Below are 15,047 nucleotides of genomic sequence, written 5' to 3' on the forward strand. Positions count from 1 at the left end.
CACACACACTGGCATTAAACTCTACCTTCTCAGGCTCCTTCCATCAATTTTCTGGATACACCACTGTCCTACACCACTGCCCTTGTGTGTAAACACACAATCAGGAGTGGAGTTGTGCCAGGAGCACACACACTCAGTGTAGGAGTCATACACAACATTGCAGCTTGTAACTGTGTGAAAGAGCAGTCTGTTCCTCTGAGCCAAGAGGTGCATTGCAAGGTCATTCTGGAGACAGGCTTCAGAAGAGGCCAGGGCATCACAGACTGTAAGAAATAGATTATACAGCTTGTTCTATGGTAAAGTCTGCACCTGAGTTACCTGAGTAAATAAAATTAAGAAATTAATATGGTTGTGCTTGGTTTGTACTGAAGAAAATGCTATGAAACCGCTACATTAACCTAACGGGAATTAAATTGTTTTTAAAACACACACTAGGTTCAAAAGGTGCTTCAGCTTTCTGCAGTGAAGGAGAGTATATTCTGTGAGACAGAATGGGTTTGGTGGAGAACAGCAAATAGCATCAGAGAGCCTCCCTTGCACAGATCTCTACCTCAGAAATTTTGGTCTTAGCTCAGCAAATGGGTCCACGCAGGCCTGGGAGATAACAGTGGGATGTCCAGAGGCTTCCCCTAATCTGGAAGTTGCTGATTGACTCCTGTTAAAAATAGCCTGTTCATCTAAAAAGCAAGAAAGACAGGATCTGTTTACTCTTCTAGCATACATGCAAAACATTGGTGCTTAAAGCAAGATGTTCTGAAAGGCAATATATAATGGAGTCAGACTAAGAAGGAGTAGATGCAAGAAAAACAGAAACAATGCCAATTAAACTAGAGGATAAAATGTCTTCATTAATAACTGGTTTTTACCTCTGTAATGCACATCAAGAACTACAGAAGATGATGCATAAGATGGACATAAGTTAATTTGTTAATACCAGATGGATAGAATATAATAGTTGAAAACTATAGAGCTAAATTTGGAATAGCTGTCATTATTCAGCAAATTTAAATAGATTTAGGAATCCCTATTGAATTAGGAATATAATTCACATCACAGACTTTTAAAGAAGTTTTGAATATACACCCATGCCCCACTGTAAGTCTTTATGCAAGCTACTGTCACATTTCTTAACCCTTTTGTAGATAAATACTTGAAACAAATATATGTCTCAAACTTGCCAATGTGAAAATGAAAAAACAATATTTTGAGCTTCTCTAATACACAGTTCCTTTACAAAGTAAAAACGTCTGACAGCTTACCTGCTTCTTCAAGATGTATTTGCTTTCAAATAAACTTCTCTTCCTATATCCTTAGATTCTACAAGAATCTACAAAATTTTCACCACTACAACCAGATTAAGACTAGATTTTTTGGGAAGAATTTCTGTACAAGATGTATTTTTATAACTAACAGATGTTACATTCAAATATTTAATAATAACAAATAGCATTCAATGTTTAAACAAATACAATCTCATCATTATTTTAGTCAGCACTTCCAACCATTTTAAAGTGTATATTATTTTCTTAATACTAGTACACAAATGTAAATGACTACTTCAATTACAATGTCACCAGCATTCTGTTAATGTTGTGGAGATCAAAATCCAGCCCACACTTACTCTCTTATGTGTGGGCAACAAGAGTTTTTTCAGCCAGCTAATGATGACTAGATACAAAGGAGAAAGTAACAGGTTTGTTTTAGGGTTCTTGGTTTTAAGGCAAAGTAAGATCCCTATAGGTTTTCAAACTAATTTGATATACTGTGTATATAAGATATATACTTCCCAGTTAGTACACTAAGAGCATTGTTTAAGTACAACAATTAATGCCACCCCCTTAATCTTCCTAATCATTTCAAGTTAGTTATCCCTCATTGCTTGTAATGCCTGAGCTCTTCAAAGTCAAAGCACTCATTAACAGTATCTTGAGAGCTGGAGCTGTACACGTTCACACTGGACATCAAGCTGCCGCTTGAATTTTTTAAAGCATTTGTGATACAGACATTTGTTCACATCAGATTTCTTGGCTGAAAATGCAAGGCCATTAAACTCATTAACTACAGTAGTGCAACTACTGTGCTTCTAATTAAAATCTGTTGTGCTTGTTAGGTATTGCATTTATCTTCTCTGCTTCCTGTGCAGTGAATAGGCCTAGGCAGAATGCAGCCTACTGCAGTCTTGAGGTATACATTATACATTCACATACAAAAAAAAAAAAAAAAAAATCACTGAAATGCTATATTATATTACAATTACATTATTCACATTATTTCTTCCTAGCTGACAGTGCCACTTTAGGACCTCAACTCTGGGTAAGGATTACAACTCATACTATTCACATTACAGCAACTTAATGAAAATTTACTTCAGCATGGATTTGTTCTTATCTGCACTCTACAAAATATCTATCTACACGCTTAAACAGGGTATCCCAGAACCAAAGTGTTTCCCACCACCACTGATCAATGTGTCCAGCTAGGTGCTACCCCTCGCTTCAGGGATGTTTGCACTGAGGGTTTCTGAATGTACTGTACCAGGTGTTGGAATTTACTCCAAATGCACTTCTCAGACACCCCTGTCTTGTGCTGCTGTTAGTACTGAGCTTGAGGATGAACAGATTAAAGCCATGACAACTGTGTCACACCTGAGGCCAGGACACACCTACGTGTTCAGCTATTTGTGCTTAAGCACCCAGCAGGTGGGCACCCCTCTACAATAATTTAATACTTTTAATTTGGCTCCATCACCATATGATTCTCAAACACACTTCAGTTGTTTTCCTCACATGGAAATAAAAAAATTAAAAAGGGGCTGCCTTCCTGTTCCCTGTGGCCTCCCCAGGGATTTTAGGTGCGACTGCCGTGCAGGTGCTCGGGGTAGCTCCTGCGGTCCCGCGGCGGGAGCTGCCTTCCAGCCGCCCTTGCTGAGGGAGACTTGGCGGGACGCGCTGTCCCCTCCTGCTCAGCACTGCTGCCGCCCTCCCGCAGCTCCCCCGTACCTACCCTCGCCTCGCCTCGCCTCACCCTCCTGCTGACCTTCCCCCTCACGGGGCCGCCCCGGCAGGCGGTGAGGCGTTTGCCTCGCTGCTCGGTTACTGCGACCCCACAACCGACACCTTTAGCCGGGAGGGCGATTAAAATAACATGGGGCTCCTCTAGGCGCTAATGGGATTAGAGGCCAGGCCGGCGAGGCGCGGGCAGCGCTGCGGCCATGGCGCGCCTCTGATGGCGGGAGGGCAGCGCGGCGGCTGCGCCTCATGGGCGGGGGCGGGATACCCCAGGTAATCGGGGAGGGCAGCGGGGCGGGAGCGCCCCGGCGGCGGGCAGGGATGGTGGGGAAGGCCTGCTCGCCCCGGGGGCGAGGGGAGGCGGCGGCCGCCCAGAGATAGCCCAGGTGAGGAGAAGGCGAAGCAGGGGGGCCTGGTCGGGGGCGAGGAGCGCGGCGCGGTGGGAGCGCGGCGGGGAAGAGGGAGGCGCGGCAGTGGGTCGGGGAAAAAAGCGCGGGGGGCTGCGAGGAAAGGAGTGCGACAGCGGGAGGAGGAGAGGAGCGCGGGCCCGGGGGAGGGCAGAGCGCGGCGGGAGGCGGAGGAGAGCGTCAGCTGGAGCGGGGATAGCGGGAGCGCGGCGGGAGGCGGAGGAGGAGAGCGTCAGCTGGGGGCAGAGATAGAGGGAGTGCGGCAGGAGGAGGAGGAGAGCGTGAGCCGGGGGGGCAGAGAGAGAGGGAGCGCGGCAGGAGGAGGAGGAGGAGGAGGAGGGGAAGAAGCGCGACGCAGGGACGGCAGATGCCTGGAAATAAAAATTTGATGATTGCATGCAGCGGCTGGAGAGACTCTGTCGGTGGCGGCGGCGGGGACGAGGCAGGGACAGGGGGGGCGACGGCAAAATGAAGTATCAGAAATACCTGACTGTCTTGCAGATGGCCATAGGGGTGACCGCCTCCAACAGGGGCAGTCTGATGCCCTTAAAGAGGAAGCTGTGGTGAGTAGGCACAAACGGGGCCGCGGGCACTGCGGGCCGGGCCGGGCTGAGCGCGGGCCGCGGCGGGACGGGCGGGCGCGGCGGCGGGGGGTCCCCGCGGACGTGAGGGGCGCCGTGCCCAGACCCGGCCTGCGGCTCCCGGCCGGCATCGCCGGGGCACAAAGTTCCCGGCGGATTCGTCGGCAGCCGCATGGAAACGCCGGGAGGCGTTGGCGGTGCCGGCGGAGCTGTCCGCGCCCGGCCCGGCGGAGGACGCGGCCGGAGCAGGCTCCGCTCCCGCGGGGACGGCGCTGCCGGACCCGGCACAGCAGCAATGGCAGCGCGGGCTGGGGGCGCGGGAGCGGCTCCGGCGGGGGCACCGCTGGCGTGACAGCCCGAGTGTTGCCGCCGATGCAGCGCAGTGGGCTCCCGCCCCGGGCTGTGCAGAGCCGGGTCCGGATTCCCTGCCCCTGCTGCTGCTGACAGGTGTACCGAGAAAATGGGAACAAGGAGACGCAGGTCCAATAGATTAGTGAGCGCCAGACGTAGTGCTGTTCAAATATGGTCATTTTTCCTTAAACCCTGCGTTTCCCTTCACTGATACTCCTTTTTGTGCTTGCTGATTGTGTGCTGAACTGATTTTTCTGGATGAATCAACAACATGTTATGAAAAATGTATTAAAGTATAGTGGTGTAATGTGGGTGAGTAGGGCACCGACAGGCGTATGGCACTGCAATACCCAGTCACTCGTGGGCGGGCAAGAGCCCACTGTTAGCTCGATGGGAGCAGCGGGACGTGTGTCATCATCAGGACAAATCGTAAGGAGGAAATATTGTCACATCTTCTGAGAGGAAAATGTCAATCACAAATTTGTACACTGAGAATTTCTTACTGAAAAGAACCAGGAGTAATATTAAGGTGTTAGTGGTCATACAGTTTTCTTTCACTGCACTTACCTGGCCCTAGTGAAACAAAGTGAAGTGTCAGAGAAGGCATGATAGGTCATTTTATTTAAACATAGATAGTTTGCAAATAAAAATATTTTCATGTCAGCAGTTGTAACAAAAATGGGCCTTACATGAATTGTAGAATGTGAGGTTTTTAATACTTTGTTTTTCCTCACAGTTTCCGCTAGTATAGACAGTGTCAAGAAAATGTATCAACTGAAGAAACATAATGTGGAACTAGTAAGCTTTCTGTCATTAATTCCAGATCATGCTATTCCTTGCAGATAGAGCACAGTTTGATGAATGTGTTCATCCTGATTGTAAAGAAAAAAAAAATCAAATGAAGTTTTAGACAAAAATGTTATCATGTAGATAAGTTTTGTTACATTTAATCAGATGTATTTACGATGTATTCAGTGGGTGGATTCTGATTATGTAAGTTACATAAAGTGTACCATACCTTTTTTATTCTCAAATGCCACTCCTGTGTGCAGCAGTGGATGCAGTTGTGTGTTACATCTTTTGAGAAGTTTAATTATGGAAAATGTAATGATGACAGTGTTCTATTTAATATTTTGTATGTCTTCTTGGAAGTGTTTTGTTTGCTAGCATGTTAAGGGAAAGCTATATGTATTTGTGTGCTTTAAAAGTAAATCTGAAAGGATCTGGTTCAACTCCTACTTTGTCTCCAGTTGGAGTTAGACCAGCTCTATATTGTCCTGTTTCATGGTGAGGCTCTGTGCTTTTTGAGGTACAGCAAAATATTATAGTGGCTCCACACTAATACATACCACAAGCATTGCATTTCATAACATTTCTAGCTTGACATCATGTTGCTGCAATGCAATGCTGTGTGTTAATTAACTAAAAGTGTTAAAGAAAAATTAACTAAAATTATTAAAAAAATAAGGCAAACTTTTTTTTTAATTTTAGGGAAATGTGTAAATTACTTGAGCATTTAAAAGTATGTCTTTGGGATATTCTTATTAATAGGTGACAGAATATGTATTCTCATTTTCTTTAAGAACTTTTATGTATTCTCATTTTCTTTAAGAACTTTAATAGCATTAGGCATTATCTGTATGGATAGATTTTATGCTTATGGATTAAATACTATTTTCTGAAGCACTTGGAGAAGTGTTTAAAGATACTTTGTCATGTTAATTTTTTCTTATTTCTGCACAATCTTTATCAAATAGTGCATTAAGAAAATCTTAGAGAGAAAATATGTTGCTGTTACTCAAATGAATGCAATATTTGTGTATATTACAATACATAAACCAAAAGCATATTCCAATACTGTATCATTGGAAATCTCAAAAATACCTAAAGAAAACATATAAATCAAGTCCATCTATAGTCAGAGGGTGCTTTTTAATCCATTTTTATTTGCTTATTTTTAAAAACTTAAAAGATTCTCTTTAACCAATGAGATTCATAAGCTCTTTCTTATGTGAATCCATATTGTAAGTGGAAACAAAGATATAATTTAACAAAAAAGGGTTAAAATGCTCATCCTTTTGTTCGTGGAGATAATCCACCTGAATCCTACTGAAAGAAAATGAAAAAGGTAACAGCAATGTTTTATTTCTTTAGAGAGCATCTGTCACTCCGCTTTTCTCCTGCTTCCCCCCCCACCAAAATGTATGTCCTATTCTGTGATGCAAGGAAGCAGAGCTACAAATGAAAATACCAATGTCTCACGGTGGGTTAAGAATAAATAGTTATTAAGTGGCTAAGAATAAAGTGGGCAGTTGGAGAGAAGGAAGCTATGCCACAGGCTTGCAGTGGGAGGTGGAGGAGACAGAAACCTGCTTTGTGTGGAGTTTGTAATTCTATGATGAGGTATACTTGGGGCAGTAGTTCTGGACTCAGTGCTGGAGGAAGCTGCTGGAGTCCTGAACTGCTGATTCAGACCCTTTCCTGTGTGTGTGCAGTGTTGTAATCTAATATGTAGGAGCCTAAACGAGATGAGTAGGATGTTTTTAATCCTCTTGTTGGAGGGACAGTATTTGGATACAAAACCCACCATCATAACTCTGCTAGTACAGGTAGAGTGAAGCAGGGACTATCATCTGCAAAGGGGGTCAAGAAAAAACTGACAGCTGAACTGGGAGTAGTTTAAAAATAGTAAATTTTTAGAAATATTTACTGAAATCCTGATATGTGCAACCTGAGTCCTTTTGCAATAGAGAAATGCTAAATCACATTATTAAGGGGAGTTACAGAGGTAGAACATAATTTCTTATCAAACTGATTATTATGTTTCTCTGCTGCAAGGAGAATATAGCAGGCAAATAAAGAAACAGATAAAAAAGATAAACAACAACAAAACCCCCAATAGGATATTCCATCCATTCTAATAGTTCTTCTCACCAATGTTCCCTTCTGTTTCTTATGGCATTTGCCTTTACTCTGAAAGAGTTCCTGTGCTTTGGCGAACACCCCTGCTGCTCCCCTTGGTGCAGGGGAGTGCAGCATAATGAAAAAAGGCAAAAAGCTCAGTTAGTGATAGGTTTTCATTGGGGAGATTATGGAAATGACTGAGACTATTCCATATTTACATTCTTCTAAGAATGATTGGTAGTTTTCTGAGGCAATCTAGGTTACAGAAAAGAATGCAGATGCAGTGCACTACAGAATTTGAATTTTGACAGGATCCAGTTCCCCTGTTTGGTGCTGTTGTTAAAAGAATGTGTGATATGGAAGCCTGGATGTTAAATAATAGCTGCTTCTTGTAAGATACTGCACAGGCACATTTATTTTCAAGCATAGGAGTAAACTTACTTGAAATCAGTGAGGAGTAACCAGCATGTCTGGAATTAAGCACTGAATGCTTTGCTGTCTCAGACTATCTGTATTTAAGTTGGGTCTTGGCTGTAGAAGCCCAGGCTTATAATGAAGAATGTCTGTTTTATCATTAGGACCATCCCTAGGGAGAAAAGTGTCTGTCATTGTTTGTTTATGTTCCAAGTATCATCATATTTAGTATAATTAAATAATGGTAAATGGCACCTTAATGTAGGAGAAAGAAAACATCAAAGATTGATCTTCTTGGTGTCTCTACAGAACTCTATGGAAAAGTACAGATCTTCAGAATGGATATTTTCCATTTCTGATTACTGGTTCCAGTGAATATTGTTTGAAATGAGGATAAAAATTTCAGTTTAGCCCATTGTAAAGCTTTATTTATGTTGCAAGTTAATTAATTCTTTTTTTTTCCTGAGGGAGGCATGGATAAGGATCCATCCTTAGAATCAACATACTTGCAGAGGTGCACAAGAATTCAGCACAGAAGCTGAGTGCTCAGTGTCTCTAACATTGCTTCAAACTTGACTTTTATTTTCTCAAATATTAATATTGAGTAACTGTAATTGTTAGGATTTCCAGTCTGGTCAGTGGGAGTAAATTTCAGCTTTTCCAGCCTTGTGTTTGAGACAGAAGCCAGTGATCCCAGTGAGCTGAGCCCAGCCTGTGTCCTCACTTTTGGTGGTGCTGAGGAAGCCTGGCTTTTAATGGGAGGTATAATAATTATGTGAATTTTGTACATCTCTCAGCTGAGATCTGTGTAGCTACCAGAGGCAGAAGTTTCTGAGAAGTTTGCCTTTGGTGTTGCTACAAGAACTTAAATGCTTTCTTTACAGGATAGGCAGGCGACTTGCCGTATATGAAAAGTGTCATAATTATCTCACCATTAGAAGTTTTGTTGAGGCTGCATAATTGTCAAAACCTTGTGCACTCTGCATTAACTCTAGCACTAATACTGCACTTGGAAAACAAATACAGAAAATGTGTCATTTCAAGACATGTTTTTTAAACATTATGATGCTGACTTTTATAAAATTGTTCAGAACTATAATCACTGAACAAGAAGAGGGTTTATGAAGTTCTTGAAAGATTTTCAATGTAACTGGTCTGTCTAAAATTAAGATGACACTAGTAATTTCAGACATAATTAAACTACAAAAAAATCAGGTAATATTGAAATTTGTTATAAATAGTAATTGTGTGTGAGTAGACTAAAAATATAGCTTTTATTCATAAACTCATGTAATACTCATACCATCTGATTATTTTATAATATGTAGTAAGTCATTAGCCCTTGATATGACACTTCACCTTGAAGTCACTGTTGCACGTTATTTTGTTAGGCTACTGTGCTTGTCAGTGGAATACAGATAGTGAAAGTTTAGGTTTTTTGCTTATTTTACAAACTAGAGAAATATTTTAGAGTCATGGTTATGTAATGTGATATATGATCAGGAAGCAGTCAAGGTCAATGAAACCGTTGTAAGAATTGTGGATAATAAATAAGGGCCTCAGACTCCAGGTGGGCTATACAAAATGGTTCCATTTTACTTGACTAATATTTTCAAAAGTTAATGAATTGGGTGCCTTAATTTAGGATTCCTGTGATGAGCTCCATTAAAAAGGTGTTATGTTTCCAGAATATTAAACACATTATTTGAACAGAAACAGCAAATTTGAAGCAAGGTGTCAGGAATTGACTACCTTCAAAGATCCTTATGCTATATTCTACTTTTTGAAGCCCTGGACTTCCTTGAACATATCATTCCTAGGCTTGTGTTCAAGAGTACTTGCTTTAAAATAGTTGATGGCCTTCAGATTCTTTAAAAGTGTTCTTACATATTTTTCTCCTTTAGCCTGTGATAATTCCTCTATACTCCTGATGCAGGTATTAGAGTGACTTAGCAATTCACTTATCAATTTGCTGTTAATATTGTATTAATTCAGAGATTCAAATAAAAATTGAAAAGAGACAATCAGATGCAGCAAATTTTATTAATAAGTGTTTTTTTAAACTTAAGGTTCAGATGCCAGAACCATGGAGGATTGCATTATCGTTTCAGTATTCACTTAAAAACAATAAAGTTTGTTTCTCTGATTACAGTGAACACTTTGGGAACACAAAGCATGATTCGAAAGAGAAGGATTTAAAAAAGATGTTTTTCAGATTTTTTAATAATTTTGTTTCGAGTCAGTCTCAAGACACTTTGTTCCTTTTCTCATGACTTTGCACTCATTTTGGAACTTTATATTCTGAACTTTTGAGGCATATTCACTGTGGAAATCACTAGTATTTGAAGGAGTTCCTGTTGCAATACTACGGGAGTGCTACTGGAAATGGATTCTTGAGAGTCTCATTGCTGCATTCGGCATTCTGCAAAGCCTGGGTAAAATTGATCCAAGTCAGTCTCAGGTCTTTTATTGCTTTCCTTTGCTGAGACTGTGGGAGGAGTGGAGGCCCTGGAGAAGATGGTAGTTAATTGGTTTGCACTTGTCCCAAAGTCTCCTCATCAACCACAGAGTCAAAAACCCCTATGATGCTGTCAGTATGGATATCTTGCCTCAGATCCTTCCTTTGGTGTACATACAGTGCAAAGGTTCCCAATTCCCTATATCAATGATATTGATTGGATTTTTCTTTGGTTGGTTAAATAATATTTTATTTGCTTGTGAAGCGATCTAGAAATTAATGATTTTGTAAAGGATTGGAAGGAATAGATAGATTGTGATACTCCTTCTCTACAATTATATTTTGTAACTTTAAAAAGATTTTTCTGTATTTTAGAAGCTAACGAGTAACAGCCATAATTTATTATCCAGCAGAATGAAATGATAGCTGGATGCAAGTGGCAGCTAGTTCATTTTTTCAAGTGGCTGTAAAGGTGAAGCTCCTAAACAGAAGGGCCTTTAAAACATACCACTAGTGTAGTTCTTTGTTAAAACTGTGTAACTTTGATTAACCTGTTATTTGTGTTTGTTTGGTTTTTTCCATGTAAGTAGTTTTCTTTTTTTTTTTTTTTTTTTTTTTTTTAATAAAGGCTTGTCAGTATCAGAAAACATTAAAAGACTTGCAGCTTAAAGAAATGTACATTTGTGGGTAAGGCCCTAAAATAAAAGGCTTGAAATGTTATTCAAAATAAGGAAAAGCCCAGTGTAGCTTACAGCTGTTTAACTTTTCTATTAAGTATGAGGACGAAGTCTAAATTGCCAAGCATTTAATTCATCAGAGGTGCATTTGAAGATTAATTAACCCAAATTATAAGTAATGGAGTAGGCAGCCCTCAAATATTCCCTGTAGAGAGAATAAACAGAAACTCTGACAGCAGGGGAACAATTGATCTCTCAGAGGGCTCCAGCATCTGCATCTGCCATGGACACAGAGTGTGTTCAGTTAGGTACTTGAGCAGAGATGTTTGGAGAGCTCTGTTACAGAAGAAACATCGTAAATGTCACTGTCTGTGCAACAAGATAGAGACTGAGCAGTTGTCTTTCTTGGGAAAGCTGTCCTGGTAATTCTTGAAGACATTTTAGCAGGGAATCCATGGTGTTCTTGAAGTTTCTGCTGTGTGAACAAATATGTTACTGAAGTAGGCAGGCATGGTTCTCAGAATTCAATCCATATATGATTAGACAAAAAATTCCAGTGCAGTCTCAGTAGGAGTTTCATATTGTATTTAAATTGTGTGGATATTATATTTATGTTTTCAGGTAGAAATTTGCAGTTTAAAGTTGGCAATAAAATAACCCGAGGGGAAAAGCCATCTAAACCAAATTACCATGTTATCAAGAGAACTTAGAGCAAGCTGTTTGTATGTAGGTCTGTGTGCATGTGTAAAAACCCCCCAAAATCAGGCAAAATAGTGATTTGGTAGTTGCAGTAATTCAACAACAACAAAAAAAAAAGAAGGTGTTTGTCTTTACAAATTGAATAAGAGATTTGAAAGGATTTGCTTTAATTTTCAAGTTTGGATATTGTAACTTCTTCTCCCTAGCTGTCCCATGGCCATGTTATCCTGACTATGACGTTATGTAGACCTGGAAGTCTTGCTAATTAAACAAGTGTATTCAGCAGGTGGTTATTGTGTTTTGTTTTTGGAAGTGTGTATTTCAGGAGCTAATGTGGCTCACTCTGCAATGTCCTGTTTTGGAGATGCATATGTTCAAGACATCTCCACCTTTCTTTCTTTTTTGCACAAACATTTATGTGCATAAAAAAGCTGTTAATTGTAAGTAAAAGAACATTAAAAATATCCTAATGTATTTTTTTTTTGTGAGAGGAATCTTAATGGTTTTTGAGAGAAATACTGAACTGCTGTCCAAATACTAGGGAAATGCAAGAAAATACATATTATTTCTTGTTTAAGCTGGTTTTTGATATCTTCCATGGCTGCAGTTGAGAAATAATATTAAATAAGTGTAAACCTGAAGTCTTCATACCCAGATTTTTAGGTAATTCTTGGTGAGTATATTTGCTGGAATAGGTTTTTCCTTTTCCTTAAGTGCCAGTCTGACTAGGGACAATTTTTATTTGAAATATTCACGTCACAAATCCTAATACAAGTAGTTAATTGTTAACCCCACTTAGTTCTGCTCATTAGTGATTTCCAACAAGCTCATTGAAATATGGATTGCTTCCTCCAAATATTTTAGTTATGGACTTCCCCTAGGACTATGTGTAGATTGCAATATGATGAAAGGCATTATCAAGCATAGTTGTTTAATATATTGCCCCTATAACTTTAACAGATGCTATTAATGTCAGTATTGTTGGTTGTTGCTCATTGCTAGAATAGCTGAAGCATCATCAGCACTGAAATTGGAAAAGGTCAAAAGCCAAATACTGCCAGGCCTCCTGGTGATTTAACTGAGAGCCATCAATGTGTGTCACAGGACTTGGGTTTCCACTGAAGAAATAAAGAAAAATAGTCCTTCTAAATTTTCAGAAGTAAAATATATTTTTCTACAATGTATCTTTTTTTCTGATTCTACACACCGTTTTACAAAAAAGATAACTTCAGAACATTTTTGACAAAATCTACAGGCAGTGTGGTCTTGATAGAAGCTAGACTTCTACATACTTGTGATCTTATTTTGGCACTTAGTGATTGAAAACTGTCACTTAGAATGACATTTTTATATGTATAGCATGGTCATTTGTTTTCCTTTGTAAATTTTTTACTTTAAGCAAATAAAAGAATGTATTCTATGTCTGATATGTGGCTCTTTTTGTTTGGCAGGGTAACTCCATCTTCCGAAAATCCCAATGGTGCTACCTGTAGTGTAAGTCAGGGAAAGCCCTCTTTAAGAAGAATAAAGGGGAGAATACACAGAAGCAAAAGTCTTGATAGCATTGATTTCTGTGAATTCACTGTAAGTACTTTATCTTTTACATTTCTCCTCTATGAAGATAAGAGAATCTTACTAATAAAGCAGTTTGCTTCTTGCATTGGGTTTACCTGTTTGTCGGATTAGCAAAGGTATTGTATTTAATGTTTTAATTGCCCTGCTACACTGCCAGATATTATGAGCAGTGATGTCACTTATATGATTGGTGATGTACAACTACATTCTTGTTCTTCTGTGACCATGAGATAGAAATTTCTATGTCAAATTTTAACATTGTTGCCTCTGTAAGATTAAGAAATTGGCTGCAAATGGAGTAAACATGAAAAACGAAATATGATTTCAAATTTTATTTTGATACTGAGATTTTGGAAATTGTGTTTAAAGTCAAACATGACTTTTTACAAAACCCAAAAAACTATTTCAGTTGCATATGGCTATAATAAAGTGCTAGAAAAAGAAATATATTTTTCTAAAAGATGTATGTGCTTATAGCACTTGAAAGCTGGTATCACAAGTGATAGGTTACTTCAATTAGGCAGCACTGGTATATTCCTTTTCTCTTCTCTTCAGTTAGGGGGCAGATATGTTTGTGTTACAGTTTCGGAAATTTCAGTGTGATCATGTTAAAGAACCATGACAACCTCCCAACTAACTGAGGAGAATTTGGTCAAAACAAATTATATTCTGATAAGCTAAAATAATTTACTATTTAAGTATTTAAACAATGTCAAAGAATATGTTGAATTACAAATTCGTTATGAAATATGAGCATGAAAGAGGTAAAAAATATATGCTGTCTTTAAAATGTAGAAATCAATAGTGATGTGAAGATGTTGTCTGGCATTGCATGGTGCTAGAAACAATACTACTAAAATATTCAGATGGGATTTGGGGAAACATCTTTAAGGCATAACAGTGGTTTCAGTGTGTTGTCTATCAGTGAGGTGTTTTTCACAGATGATGCCAATAGCATAATTGGTATTTTTTTCCTCAGGACAGCTTTGTTTCTAATTGCGAAGTCTCGGAGCGCTGTCTTTGGGACAAAGAGCTTGTTGTTTGCTGTTCAAGGAAGTACTGAAGTTACTGGGAAGGATTTGGGATGTAGTGTGTTGTATGGAGCCCAGATAGTTCTGGGTCTGGCCAGTCCTGCGCGGCCGTGTGCCCTGGCTGGGGAGTGTGAGGGAGCTGTGCTGGGGCTGTGCTGCCTCGTTCCCAGCTGCCTTTGGTGTGTCTGTGCTAACTGTTGTCACAGCCCTGATCCCGCTGTAATCATTGCTCTGCTGAAGGTTACAAATTCCCCTAGGGAGCAAAATTTCCTTCTGCTATATGGGTCTTCATCTGTGTGGTCCTATTAAGGAGTTTTATCTAAATCTATCTCTACTCTTGGGGCCTTCAAAGAAAAAGAGATTATAGCCAACGGTAAAAAGAATTTCTTGCATGCTGTAGAACCTTTGCAGAGAGATTCAAGACAGATTATAATGGGCACGGCTATATCTGTAGCATGCAATATATAGAGTATGTCATGTATAAATTCGTACATTAATAGCTTAGTGTTGATAATTAGGATCAGTAAAGGAAGTTCACTTTTTCTGAGGTCCCATGTTAAAGGATGATACAGATTTAAATAGCTAAGCACACAGATCAGAGTTAAAAATATGGATTTTCTTGCTGCTACATGATTTAGAATCATACTGAAATATTTCTTGATATTGTATAATTGCGGTTTTATTGTTCTCAAATTGTGATTAAAAATAGATCTAAGGAAGTAATTGAATAAATTAGTATGCCTAAGTCTTTCAAGAGTGCTCTCAGAATGGAACATTTTTCATGTTGAGTCTTCATCTAGTTAAAACACTTAGGCACTGGCAGACAGAAAACAATTTAAAACAAAAATTAAAACACAAAGGGACTTTTTTAAATGTTCTCTTTACAACTATTTAATGTTGTAGTATATTCATTTTATGCACAGCAAAGTTGAAAAGTTTCAT

The 15,047-nt window shown here is 39.6% G+C and overlaps 1 protein-coding gene across 18 annotated transcripts in view; it reads left to right on the top strand.

Moving 5' to 3' along the window:
- TJP1 (tight junction protein 1) overlaps nucleotides 1-15,047 on the top strand; it is a 206,846-nt gene that overhangs the window by 44,081 nt on the left and 147,718 nt on the right. For 14 of the 18 annotated variants that reach the window (XM_068204130.1, XM_068204133.1, XM_068204127.1 and 11 more), the window contains one exon: nucleotides 12,951-13,083. In XM_068204130.1, coding sequence (XP_068060231.1) covers nucleotides 12,951-13,083 — 133 coding nt within the window. Of the gene's footprint in view, nucleotides 1-3,242; nucleotides 3,282-3,756; nucleotides 3,979-12,950; nucleotides 13,084-15,047 lie in introns of those variants that run through there. The other 4 variants (XM_068204137.1, XM_068204129.1, XM_068204139.1 and 1 more) reach the window with 4 other exon arrangements.

Source organism: Anomalospiza imberbis, chromosome 13 (assembly GCF_031753505.1).
Source record: "Anomalospiza imberbis isolate Cuckoo-Finch-1a 21T00152 chromosome 13, ASM3175350v1, whole genome shotgun sequence".
Taxonomy (NCBI): Eukaryota; Metazoa; Chordata; class Aves; order Passeriformes; family Viduidae; genus Anomalospiza; species Anomalospiza imberbis.